At 40.6% G+C, this 14,900-nt stretch overlaps 1 protein-coding gene across 1 annotated transcript in view; it reads right to left on the bottom strand.

Annotated features, from left to right (window-relative positions):
* The window catches only part of LOC150084623 (uncharacterized), a 174,065-nt gene that overhangs the window by 79,573 nt on the left and 79,592 nt on the right, over positions 1–14,900 (bottom strand). Inside the window, exon 5 of the mRNA XM_090375360.1 lies at positions 651–717. Coding sequence (XP_090231486.1) covers positions 651–717 — 67 coding nt within the window. The remainder of the gene's footprint in view (positions 1–650; positions 718–14,900) is intronic.

Here is a 14,900-nt window from a genome sequence, read left to right as displayed (position 1 = left end):
ATATCCCAACAATATCTGCCTTTAATGCCTTGATCAGCAGTTCAAATTCATCAAATTTATTTACTATACTTCTAGCTTTGGTGTACATGCAAGTATACATGCACCTGTTCTTACTCTTAGTTATCCTAGCACAGCCCATGTATTTATTTGTTCCACGACTCCCCACCAGCCGGTTTTGAAATCCCCAGCAACTTGCTCTCTAGGCTGCTGCTCGTTACAATAAAAGCAGTGCAAGAAGCAGTACATAATTATTAAGATACTCTTCTGTTAATATAGACCTGCAGCCTTCCAGAAAAATATAATATTACAATGTACAAATTGTACTTGTTTTTGTTTCAAATTATGCATGTAATTCCGAATTTGGCTGGGCCTGTAACCTGATGGAGCCCCATTGACATTTGTTAACTTTGCCAATCATTTGACCCTCTGCTAAAACAGGTTGTTTGTTAGCAGAGGTTCAAATGGTTTGGCAAAGTTACAGGGCTAAACACATTGTTTTTTTTCCACAAATTAAGTACATTAAGAATATCTGTCATACCATCTGCTAAACATCCAAACATTTTCATTCCATTTAACTTATTTATTGCTAATCTAGATACAACAAATAAAATGTTTAGATGAACAGCTTTTCACCACAAATATGTACTTGCCAATTTTAGAAGTTTATCTTCTAATCCTTGATTGACCTTTTGTAATTTTTTGTGACTTTCATAAAGCCTGGAGGAGGAGAAAAAATACAATTTTAATATTATTGATAAAATCACAGTTATTACAAAATCATTTATTTTTTTTTTACACACACTTTTTTTAGAGCTACAGGACTAAAAAGAGAATTTTATTTATTAATTTGTTTTTTGTTAAAATTTGATTTATTTATTAAAACCAAATTAATTCTGTTCTAATATATGTTAGGAAGGGCATGCCTTTCACACTAGTATTATAATATTAAAATTAAATACTTTACTAAATGGAGACAAAGCATTTTCATGTAGAAAAAGCCTGGCCAACCCGCAGCCCGCCACATTATCTTTTGCGGCCCGCTAGATGATTTTTATGCTGTTGACTACATCAGTGGGAAATCATTCACTAGCTGCACTAGGCAAGATAAATAACGAGAAATATAATACTAGACCAGCTGTACTTCCTCAAACCCCCACATGCCTTCCCTTCTTCGAACTGGAAACTGCAGATGGAAGTAATTGATTTACAGTGCAACAGTGAATTAAAACACATTCACACCATGACATCAAAATTGAACTTTTACAACACGTATGTGACAGTGGAAAAGTATCCCAAATTAAGATTTTTTGCACAAAAATTGTGAGCACCTTTGGATCCACATATGTTTGTGAAACTTTCTTTTCAAAAATGAAATTTATTAAAAGTAAATCTCAAGCTTCAATAACAGATGAAAATCTGGAAAATCAATTAAGATGTGCAACTACCAATATTGAAGTTGATTTAAAAAAACTGAGTGATCGCAAAGCAAAAGCAAATATCTCATTGATGTAGATATATTATAATAACGAATAAATAAAATAAATTTTTATGGCATTTAATTTTTTTTATTTTTAAAAGAATGTTTTATTTTATGTGCGGCTCGCGGAAAACTGTAATTCGTCAAGGTCACCCACAGAATGATTTGGGATGGCCAGGCCTGATTTAGAAGAACTCAAATTTATATTACTCTTAACAAAATTGACTAAAATATTTACAAGTGCCAACCATTTTGAATTATACTTAAATTTTATTGGTGGCCTTAAGAATTATGAGAGTTAAAAATTGCTTACACATTGCTGTACAACTGATGTACAGGTGTAAACTAATGGAGGGGGTGTGTTATGCACATCCACAGTGGTGTCTTTCTGGGTGGACACCAGTGTAGAAGTGTCTAGTTTACCATGAATTTAAGGAGTATAGACTAGTTAGAACATGCAATTTTTAGTCAGTTTGGTTTATTTTTAAAACTTTTCAATGATTTAATTACACAGGCCTTAACTGGCATTATGTAGACCAGCGTTTCCCAAGTTGTGTTTCGTGAAAAATCGTAATTAATAATTAAAAAAATAAAATAAATTTTGCATTTTTGTAGTGTACACCACTTTTGTATCATTATAATTTTTAATTTTTTTTTTGGTTATTAATTTTTTAATTTGGTTATTAACTTTTTTTAATTTGGTTATTCTCCTCCACTTTACTCTCAGTTATTACAAGATTATCTAGCTTACTGCCAGAGTTGAATACACCTCTGGCATTCCCCTCGCTAAATAACTCCTCGTGTGCGAATGTCGATGAAAAATATTCATTTAGTTTGTTAGCTACTTGAGCAGGATCATCAACAGTTGAACCATCGATATCAAGTGGACCAATCTGATTCATCCCCTTCCTTCTAGAGTTTACATAAAAAAAGAACTCTTTGCTGTTTTTCTTTGCATCCCTTGCCAAAGATTTCTCGTAATCTGCCTTCGCATGCCTAACCTCCTTTGTAACTTGGTTACAGATCAACTTATATCTATCATAGGCTTCTGTGTCACGTGTTAATTTATATGTATCCCAAGCATTTTTCTTCTCTGCCATATGTCTCATTAGGTCATCTGACATCCATTTAGGCCTAAACCTTGAACAATATTACATACCATGTAAAGCCTAGTAGCTTCCAAGATATGTTCTTTAAATGCATCCCATTTTGAATTTGCTGTTGGTAACATCATCAGTTGGTCCCACTATATAGAATTTAAATGCTGTCTCAGACCATCATAGTCGCCTTTACGAAAGCAATAACCCTTCCCTTTACCCATGATGGTAGTTACCTCTTTGAGTAAATCCCACTTCAGCACACTGTGATCACTGCCACCTAGTGGTTCCTCTACCTGCAGATTCTTAATGCATGAAGAATCACTACTGATAATCAAATCAAGAGTATTACTCCCTCTAGTTGTCTCCCGAACATGCTGATGTAGAAAACAATCATCCAACAAATCCACAAAAGCCTTGCTAGTGTGTGAGTGACCAATCCACAAATTCCAGTCAATATCTGGGAAATTAAAATCCCCCCATTATAAGTCTCTCTGATTTACTGGCCCACTCTATTTCCCTGTACAGTTTCTTATTATACTCATCAGAGTCATTAGGCCTATAGCACACTCCTACTATCAATTTTGATCTCCCAATGCTTATGTCACACCAAACTGACTCAACACTGCACTGTCCAGCGACGTCGACTGGCTTCACTTCCTTGGATTTATGTGTTTCTTAACTAATAGCATAACCCCTCCTCCCTTCCTATCCTGTCTATACTACCAATTTTAAACACACCACCAACCGTTTATGACTGATTGAATAAAATAAAATAAAATAAAATGATAAAAAAGACTGTAAAATAATATTTACAAAAAACTTTTAATAATTTACAAAAAACTAAACTATAACAGAAGTAAAATAAGTAAATAAGTTAAAATGCATTAAAATATAAATATAAAAGCGATAAAAAGACGATAAAAAACACTAGAGCTTTCGGAGGTGTCTTCCTCCTTCCTCAGTAATAGTGAGACTTAAATGACACATCCTTAAATACCAGGTTCACGGCACACGTGGATGACCAGGCGCATACTCAGCAACCGGAAGTGGTCTGGACCCGTGGACAATTAAAACGTTTGTCTCTTGTCAGAACCACCGCCTCAAAAAGGGGGTGAAGCCTAACTCCCCTGTCTCTATTTATACTATTGTTACCAGAGGACCCAATCCACAGACTTTCCAGCCACTTTCGGTCCCAGAATCTATGTGCCCGGTCAAGGATGACAGCGTTGTCGGGGGAGATCTGGTGTTGTTTTTCCCAATAGTGCTCGGCAATGGCGGATTTATTGAGCTCTGCGGTCCGTATCGCTCGTGAATGTTCTCCCAGACGGTCCTTGAGACGCCATCCTGTCTCCCCCACATAACATTCCCCACAATCCGGGCATGTGATCTCATACACGACCCCACTACTAGAATCCCTAGTAATGGGGTCTTTGACCTGTGACACTACTGTGTGCAACCTCCGGCCCGGAAGCTGCACACAGCGTGTCTGAAAGTCGCGAAGCATTCTCGCAATGCGATCTGACAGGCCCGGATAGTAGGGAACATACACTGTGGTAAGCGGTACAGGCGGAACTACCCGATTGGGCTCTTCCTCTCTGTTGTATTCATCAATGACCCTCTGGGGGTAACCGCACCTCATAAGATCCGTCGTGATTTGCCTAATTTCCTTCTCCCCCTCCTCAGGGGTACTGCAATGCGTTCTCACCCTACCCAAAAGTGCTCTGGCCACACTATTTTTATGTTGGACAGTCTGTGCCGTCCTATAATGTGTGTACTGGCCCCTACACATTGGTTTCCTATAAACCTTAGTTCTAAGTCTGGGGCCTTCCCTATACACCATTATGTCCAGAAATGGGAGGGTACCATCTATTTCTACCTCCGAGGTAAATTTTATGAAGGGGGGAAAAACCATTGAGAAACGAGACCACATCTTCCTCTCTCCCCTTCTTTACAATAGTAAACGTGTCATCAACATATCGTTTCCACTTCCGCATAGGGAACTCCAATCTTGCGAAAACCCTATTCTCAAATTCCTCCATAGCCAGATTTGCAACAATGGCGCTGATTGGAGAACCCATGGCTGTACCGTGAACCTGTTTATACATCACTCCTTGGAAAACCAAGGTTGTACTAGAAAGACATAATTCAACAGCACCACATATATCTTCTATGTTTAGGTGGGATCTGGCACTCAAAGTATTATCCTTTTGTAAAGCCAACCTTACACATTCTACCCCATGTGCTATGGGGATACAAGTAAATAATGCTATAACATCAAATGACATCATCATCTCGTCCTCCCCTATTTCTTGACTCCTTACAAAGTTCACAAATTCCGCACTGTTTCCAACGACCAACGCGGACCGCCCCACAACCGGGGAAATCAGCTGCGCCAGATATTTTGATAAAGCATACGTAGGGCTACCAATGAAGGAAACTATGGGCCGTAATGGAACATTCTCCTTGTGTGTCTTGGGTAACCCATAAAATCTGGGCAGTCGACACCCTGTTGCGTGCATGGACCAATACTTGTCCTTTGGAATCTTTTCCATTCTTAGCCAGGAAAGTAGCATCTTATTTACACGCTGTTCTAAGCTAGCCAAGGGGTTTCTCTGAACAATCTTATAAGTACCATTATCACCTAATAAGTCTAACGCTTTCTCGTTTCTCAATGGTTTTTCCCCCTTCATAAAATTTACCTCGGAGGTAGAAATAGATGGTACCCTCCCATTTCTGGACATAATGGTATATAGGGAAGGCCCTAGACTTAGAACTAAGGTTTATAGGAAACCAATGTGTAGGGGCCAGTACACACATTATAGGACGGCACAGACTGTCCAACATAAAAATAGTGTGGCCAGAGCACTTTTGGGTAGGGTGAGAACGCATTGCAGTACCCCTGAGGAGGGGGAGAAGGAAATTAGGCAAATCACGACGGATCTTATGAGGTGCGGTTACCCCCAGAGGGTCATTGATGAATACAACAGAGAGGAAGAGCCCAATCGGGTAGTTCCGCCTGTACCGCTTACCACAGTGTATGTTCCCTACTATCCGGGCCTGTCAGATCGCATTGCGAGAATGCTTCGCGACTTTCAGACACGCTGTGTGCAGCTTCCGGGCCGGAGGTTGCACACAGTAGTGTCACAGGTCAAAGACCCCATTACTAGGGATTCTAGTAGTGGGGTCGTGTATGAGATCACATGCCCGGATTGTGGGGAATGTTACGTGGGGGAGACAGGACGGCGTCTCAAGGACCGTCTGGGAGAACATTCACGAGCGATACGGACCGCAGAGCTCAATAAATCCGCCATTGCCGAGCACTATTGGGAAAAACAACACCAGATCTCCCCCGACAACGCTGTCATCCTTGACCGGGCACATAGATTCTGGGACCGAAAGTGGCTGGAAAGTCTGTGGATTGGGTCCTCTGGTAACAATAGTATAAATAGAGACAGGGGAGTTAGGCTTCACCCCCTTTTTGAGGCGGTGGTTCTGACAAGAGACAAACGTTTTAATTTTCCACGGGTCCAGACCACTTCCGGTTCTGGTACAAGTGAAAGGGATGCTGAGTATGCGCCTGGTCATCCACGTGTGCCGTGAACCTGGTATTTAAGGATGTGTCATTTAAGTCTCACTATTACTGAGGAAGGAGGAAGACACCTCCGAAAGCTCTAGTGTTTTTTATCGTCTTTTTATCGCTTTTATATTTATATTTTAATGCATTTTAACTTATTTACTTATTTTACTTCTGTTATAGTTTAGTTTTTTGTAAATTATTAAAAGTTTTTTGTAAATATTATTTTACAGTCTTTTTTATCATTTTATTTTATTTTATTTTATTCAATCAGTCATAAACGGTTGGTGGTGTGTTTAAAATTGGTAGTATGGATTATCCCAACTTCAGAGGCCTTATTGCAGATATAGTTAATGTTTATGGCCATACAGTTTTGCGGCACATCCGAAGGTTCCAGAGATATAGCGTAGCTGAGTCCAAACAGCAACAGCACTTAAGGTTTGCCTACCGTTGCAGGGATCATAATCTTATGCCACATGGATTTAGGATCAAGGCACCATTTAAAGATGCCCGTTTGTCCAGGATTATCACATGGTATCAAAAGAAGGTTTTGAATACATGGATTCAGAAACTTCATGATGACTTGAGACATAATAGGAGATTGATTGATGTAGCATTAGGTGATATTAGTAGTAGATTGTCCCCCCTACACCTGATAGGTGTGAAGAGGTTAGTTCTGGAGAGGACGAATAGGATTACCTATTCTTATAAACAGAGACATATTAGGAAGTTTCACACGTTATTAGAGGAGCAGTCCACTGTATTTAGGGGTAGCGACCATTCCAACTTTATTCAAAATTTAAGTGGCAAATCGTTAACCCAAGAACAAGAGAGACTTTTGGCTCTTGGACCTAAGTTTGCATTGCTACCCTCTAAACCTCCAATTACCGAAACATCTATGGGTATTGAGAGGGCAATTAGTAAGTTACCTGAACATATTGCTAATCAAATTCGTGTTAAAGCTGTCGCCATCCTGGGCCAAGCAAAAACGATTGCTCCAAATCTTACCCCGAAACAGAAGAAAGCGCTAGAAGAACTTAAACGGGACGAAGATATTATAATCCTACCAGCAGATAAAGGCAGATCAACTGTGGTATTAAACAAAGAAGATTACCGAAAGAAAGCGTTAGACTTATTAGGTGATAATGGTACTTATAAGATTGTTCAGAGAAACCCCTTGGCTAGCTTAGAACAGCGTGTAAATAAGATGCTACTTTCCTGGCTAAGAATGGAAAAGATTCCAAAGGACAAGTATTGGTCCATGCACGCAACAGGGTGTCGACTGCCCAGATTTTATGGGTTACCCAAGACACACAAGGAGAATGTTCCATTACGGCCCATAGTTTCCTTCATTGGTAGCCCTACGTATGCTTTATCAAAATATCTGGCGCAGCTGATTTCCCCGGTTGTGGGGCGGTCCGCGTTGGTCGTTGGAAACAGTGCGGAATTTGTGAACTTTGTAAGGAGTCAAGAAATAGGGGAGGACGAGATGATGATGTCATTTGATGTTATAGCATTATTTACTTGTATCCCCATAGCACATGGGGTAGAATGTGTAAGGTTGGCTTTACAAAAGGATAATACTTTGAGTGCCAGATCCCACCTAAACATAGAAGATATATGTGGTGCTGTTGAATTATGTCTTTCTAGTACAACCTTGGTTTTCCAAGGAGTGATGTATAAACAGGTTCACGGTACAGCCATGGGTTCTCCAATCAGCGCCATTGTTGCAAATCTGGCTATGGAGGAATTTGAGAATAGGGTTTTCGCAAGATTGGAGTTCCCTATGCGGAAGTGGAAACGATATGTTGATGACACGTTTACTATTGTAAAGAAGGGGAGAGAGGAAGATGTGGTCTCGTTTCTCAATGGTTTTTCCCCCCTTCATAAAATTTACCTCGGAGGTAGAAATAGATGGTACCCTCCCATTTCTGGACATAATGGTGTATAGGGAAGGCCCCAGACTTAGAACTAAGGTTTATAGGAAACCAATGTGTAGGGGCCAGTACACACATTATAGGACGGCACAGACTGTCCAACATAAAAATAGTGTGGCCAGAGCACTTTTGGGTAGGGTGAGAACGCATTGCAGTACCCCTGAGGAGGGGGAGAAGGAAATTAGGCAAATCACGACGGATCTTATGAGGTGCGGTTACCCCCAGAGGGTCATTGATGAATACAACAGAGAGGAAGAGCCCAATCGGGTAGTTCCGCCTGTACCGCTTACCACAGTGTATGTTCCCTACTATCCGGGCCTGTCAGATCGCATTGCGAGAATGCTTCGCGACTTTCAGACACGCTGTGTGCAGCTTCCGGGCCGGAGGTTGCACACAGTAGTGTCACAGGTCAAAGACCCCATTACTAGGGATTCTAGTAGTGGGGTCGTGTATGAGATCACATGCCCGGATTGTGGGGAATGTTACGTGGGGGAGACAGGACGGCGTCTCAAGGACCGTCTGGGAGAACATTCACGAGCGATACGGACCGCAGAGCTCAATAAATCCGCCATTGCCGAGCACTATTGGGAAAAACAACACCAGATCTCCCCCGACAACGCTGTCATCCTTGACCGGGCACATAGATTCTGGGACCGAAAGTGGCTGGAAAGTCTGTGGATTGGGTCCTCTGGTAACAATAGTATAAATAGAGACAGGGGAGTTAGGCTTCACCCCCTTTTTTGAGGCGGTGGTTCTGACAAGAGACAAACGTTTTAATTTTCCACGGGTCCAGACCACTTCCGGTTCTGGTACAAGTGAAAGGGATGCTGAGTATGCGCCTGGTCATCCACGTGTGCCGTGAACCTGGTATTTAAGGATGTGTCATTTAAGTCTCACTATTACTGAGGAAGGAGGAAGACACCTCCGAAAGCTCTAGTGTTTTTTATCGTCTTTTTATCGCTTTTATATTTATATTTTAATGCATTTTAACTTATTTACTTATTTTACTTCTGTTATAGTTTAGTTTTTTGTAAATTATTAAAAGTTTTTTGTAAATATTATTTTACAGTCTTTTTTATCATTTTATTTTATTTTATTTTATTCAATCAGTCATAAACGGTTGGTGGTGTGTTTAAAATTGGTAGTATGGATTATCCCAACCTCAGAGGCCTTATTGCAGCTATCCTGTCTATCCTTTCTGTAGATGCTGTACTCCCCAAATTACAGTTCTGCATTCCTTATATCTGTGTGACATCACGTCTTTGATATCCGCCTTTGATGCTTTGAGCAATACCTCAAATTCATCAAATTTATTTACCAAACTCCTAGCATTGGTGTATATGCAAGTATACATGCACCTGTTCTTTTTCTTAGCTACCCTAACACAACCCATGTGTTTACTTGTATCGCAATGACTCCTAGTAGTCTCTGAAATATCCTGCATCTTGTTTTCCAGGCTTCTGCTCATTCCAATAGAAGCAGTGCAAGAATCACTTTCACCTCTGCCAGTGGCTTTCTGTTAATCTATTAGTCCTTGTATCCCCCCTAAGCTAGCAGTTTTCTGACCCACTTAACACTGCTTGATAGCATCAGCAAATATTCTTGTACTCTTTCTATTTAAGTGTATCCCATCCCTGTAGAAGCAGTCCCTTCTGTTAACAAGTACAGACCAGGCTGAAAAAAATTCTACCCCTTGAGCCTTGCACAATCTTTCCAGGGCCGAATTGATCGACAAGGCTTTCATCATATATTCCCTCCTATCGTGTCTGGGCAGAATTGCAGACACTTTCAAATTCAACCCTAATTCACGGCTTTTTTTCATCAGTGACCTGTACTTGTTAAGTAATTCTGCCGGTCTCCTACTCTTAATATCATTAGTGCCAACGTGTACAACTATATCAACAATTACAAATACACCATATTCCTGCAGCTTTCAAAGAGGTGAAAGTTCACAAGCATGAGTTTCCCAAGCAGTAAGTTAAAACCAAAACGATCAACAACAATAATACAATATTTACACTATAAAAAATTACATCATTTATAACAGATATGGTAGAATATTTGCAATATTCCGATAATTATCAATTATAGAACAGACTTTCTTGTGACTTTCAGACTTCCAGGTGAAAGTTAAAAGTCATGCACCTGTAGCTTCCAAACAAGCTGAAAGTTCATAAGCATATTATTTCCATAATAACAATCTGTTCAAAACAATCTGTCCACTGATAGCAAAAGTGCACAGCGTAAACAGGACAAAAAAATGCTATCTACTAGATTCTAAGCAGAGAAACACTAAGCATATCATGAAGGTGCATGTTAGGAACAACTTGCGTTATCAGAGTTCAGTATAACGTCATTCAATTACTGAGACACTAACTGATGCAGAAACTCTCTTCTTTTGAAAGCTCTGCCAGCAAAGGAGTTTAAGATGATAAAAACATTTTCCGTTTGCACCAAGGCCCTTTTCACAGCCAGGGAAAAGTTTGGAACTGATGACTCCAGTTCTGTCCTAAGATCCCAATAAGATGGACAATTAAAGAGAACGTGGTCAGCAGATTCAACAGCTGGACAAAGGGGAGGGTCAGAGAGACCAAATTTAAACAACTTCTATTTAAACTACCATGTTCTGTTAGAAGAAACATTCCATACAGACTCTGTAACATCCAGGGTAGATCTTTTTTTTGAGAAACTTCCACCTCAGGAAAAAATTCTCTCGTTACAGAAGAAGACCAGTCCTATTGCCACAGGGAGACAAAATGAGTACGAGGTCTCTTCTTTTCACTATTTAAACTTTCCTCTAGGTTGTGAACACCACCACCATAGGATAGACATTCCTTCTGAAATGAAAAAGAAGGTATCTGTATTGTATCTCATACTGAATTGGGAGTTTGCCAAGTAGGACCTGTAAGGCAGCAGTGAACGTAGTTTTACAAGCCTGTGACTTCAAAAAAAAGAGCAGATCTTTGAGCCTGCTGCAGTTGATTAATAATTACAACTTTGTTAATGCAAAACTCCCAAGCTCTATCACCATAGGAAATAATTGCCAAGAAGATGCAGTTATAGTAAAGATCCAATGTGTTTCCTTTAATTCCCCAATCTCGTTTCACAATCTGCCTTAGTTTTACCATCAGAACCTTACATTTATCTTCAACATACTTCACATGTGGTAGGAAACTTTGATGGTCATCCAGCAGTATGCCCAAATTTTTAACCGTAGGTAGAACTATAGTGTATCACCTTTGCTTTATATTTGATTGCATGGGGACAACCTTCCTTTCAGAAGCAACTGGAACGTTTTGGCAGACGAAATTTGAAGTTTGAGTTAAGGTCCAGTTGGATAATTCCACTAATACCGAGTTTGCAGTGTCTTCCAGTTGTTTTCTAGAATTTCCACTGACCAAGATAGGTTGTCAGCATACACTACCATTCGAACATTAGAGAAAGTATTACACAGCCATTTATCAAAAACGATGTTCCAACACAGAGGTCCAAAAATGGACTCCTATGGGCAGCCTCTGGTAACAACTCTCGAGGTCTTACTTAAGCCACAACTTATTTTGATGAGACAGTCAGAAAAGTAACTCCCGAGAGTACAGAATAAGGGCATAGAAACCTGGGCCTCTTGAAACCTCGCGAGGACACTTTGCCACCAAAGAGTGTCAAAGACCCCCCTTGAAGACCACCTCAATATGCAAATAATACTAAATTATCTCAACAACAACAACAAAGTAACACAACACAACACACCATCTGCACAGCAATTTACAATGCCACTACAACGAATGGAAGAGAAACCAAAGAACAGCATAACACAAAATGCAAAAGACAAGGAACAACCAGCCTGCGAAAGAAGGCTACAACAGAAGATAGAAGAGATAAAAGTGAAGACAGGCCAACTGACCCAGTACCAATGGGGTAACAGAAGTAAGAAGCTGATCAAAAAATTGAAGACCATCATCAAGAAAGACAACATCTGCAGAAAATATGAGACCTATAATCAGAGGAACGAAGAATTCTATGACACCTACACGCAGAAACTCCTGGCACTCAGCAACAGCCTTTGCCATTACAGGAAGAGGGCCCAGAGGAAAACAGACAACAGGATATTTGATGAAAACCAGAGAGCCTTCTACAGGAAAATCAGACAAGAGGTGGAAGAGTTCTGGGGAAATCTGAGAGCAGCAAAGCTAGTCATAATGGCTGTGCCCCCTGTAAAGATCTAGAAAGGAAGAAACCAAGAATACACAAGAGATGGCAGAATGGGAGAAAGATGTACAGTTGATCAGGTAGTCCCACAACTGGAAAATTCCAGGAAGAGATAACATCCGCAACTACTGGTACAAGAAATTCAGCTGCACACACACACACACACACACACACACACACACACACACACACACACACACACACACACACACACACACACACACACACACACACACACACACACACAGTGTAGCAATTCACTAGATAATAAGGTACCCTGACACAATCCCAGAGTGTCTCTGACTCAAGGAATTACCTAACTGAAGACTAAGGACAAAGACACCACAAACCCAGCAAAGTACAGACAAATCACCCATCTCCCAAAAATGTACAAATTATGAACCAGCTGCATAACTAAGAAGATATCACATTTGGAGAGCTACAACACCACCATGACTATCCAAATAGTTTAATACATATGTCTGCTCATCTGTATGTCTCTCCTTCTGGAGAGACATACAGATGAGCAGAGAATGCAAGGAGCAACTGACCACTGACGTTGCAGTTATGGAGCAAGCCTACAAGAAGCACCACAACCTGTACACAGCCTACAGAGCAGTGTCGTAACTAGAAAACGTGGGTCCCAATGCAAAGTTTAGTGTGCGTCCCCCTGATAATATTGAGTAATACCATACTCAATAATAATAACCCCTAATAAATGGGCCCCTTCCCTAATAATGTGAAAAATATTATTGTTCGTACACATGGTAAATTTTATCATGAAACAACTAAAAAAGCTTACATTTTTACTCAATTAAATTTTTTTCTGTTTTGGGCAGGAGGAGGGCAATGTGCCACCTTTTGCTCATGGGCCCCAATGCACTGCATTAGCATAGTTACACCACTGCTACAGAGACTACTGCACAATCTTCGACTCCTTGCCCCATAGCAAGCTGATAGAGACATTGAAGATCGACAAAGTCAACCCAACCCTAACACACTTCACAGAAGCAACCATGGCAAAATGGTGGACAACCATTAAGGTCAAGAACATCACAACCAGACCGATACCCACCAGTAGAGGAATCTTCCAGGGAGATGCACTCAGCTCACTATGCTTCTGTCTAGCACTCAACCTGCTGTCCACCACGCTGAATAGCAGCAAGTATGGGTATACATTAAAAGAAAGGAGGACTTAAACTGTACACCCACTCCCACCTGATGGACATGGATGAATTCAAACTCTATGCTGCAACTGAGAATCAACTACAACAGCTACTCCGTACCACTAAGGAGGTCAGCACTAACATCAGGATGCAATTTGGCCTAGACAAATGCAATATCCATGGACTGTATCAAGGGCATCCAGTCGGATGAAACTACCAGCTGAAGACCGGTGAAGAGATTGAAGCCATGACAGAGGGAGAGACAAACAAATATCTGGAGATGATGCAGGCCCGCCAGTTAGAACATAAGATCAAGGCCGGCCTGACTGAGAAATACCATTAGAGACTGAGAAGCCTGCTAAAATCAAAGCTGAATGTGGTCACAGCCATAAATACGTACTCATTCCCAGTCTAACGTACTCCTCGGGGATCATAGATTGGATGAATACAGAGCTGGAGAAGATTATGAGATCGACCAGGATAATGATGACCAAGAGCTGCCAACCCCATCTGAAGTTGGCCATTGAGAGACTGACCATAGCCTGTAAAGAAGGAAGGAGGAGATTGAATGACCTCATTGAATAAGAGAAGGTGATTAAGAACCAGAGAAATTACTTCCAGGAAAAAAACACAGCATCAATACACCAAGCAATTAAGAAAGATGACAAATTGCACAAAACACTCAACCTCAACAAGGAGACCACATTCATAGAGACAGAAGAAACAAAGACAGAAAGATGGGCGAAGAAGACACTCCATGGGCAGACACTACGAGTTCCATCAGGACTACATAGATAAGATGGCTTCCAATGCTTGGCTTATAAATGGAATTCTTTTCTTCAAGACTGAAGGGATTTACATTCGCCATTGAAGACCAGGTAATCAACACTAGGGACTACAGAAAATACATTGCTAAGGATTCCAGAATAATGACGTGTTGACAATGCTACCTTACCCCAGAAACAAACCAGCATATCACCGCAGGATATAGGGTGATCATCCAGACAGATTACACTCACAGACATAACCAGGTGACTAGGATAATACACCAGAAGCTAGAACAAAAATATCAGCTGATCAAAGAAAGTTTAACATAATACAAGTATGAGCCTCAGGCTGTACTAGAGACTTCTACTCACAGACTATACTGGGACCTTGCCATAATAATGGACAAGATGATCCCACACATGACCAGACATAACCGTCATCAACAAGAAAGAAATGGCAACCTACCTGATCGACATAGTGGTGTCCAACATCAGCAACCTCCAGATAATGAGGAAAAGATCAGGAAGTACTCAGACCTAAGACTGGAAATCAAAGATATGTGGCATATGGAACAAATAATGACCATCCCAATTGTGTCAACCACTGGCATGGTGTCAAAGAGCCTCCCTAAGAACCTAGCAACAATAGGCCTCTCAGAAAACACTTAAATGG

Source organism: Mastigoproctus giganteus, chromosome 6 (assembly GCF_048544385.1).
Source record: "Mastigoproctus giganteus isolate SK-2022 chromosome 6, ASM4854438v1, whole genome shotgun sequence".
Lineage (NCBI taxonomy): Eukaryota > Metazoa > Arthropoda > Arachnida > Uropygi > Thelyphonidae > Mastigoproctus > Mastigoproctus giganteus.
The sequence above is the reverse complement of the archived record's forward strand: the minus strand, read 5'-3'. Positions and strand labels throughout refer to the sequence as shown.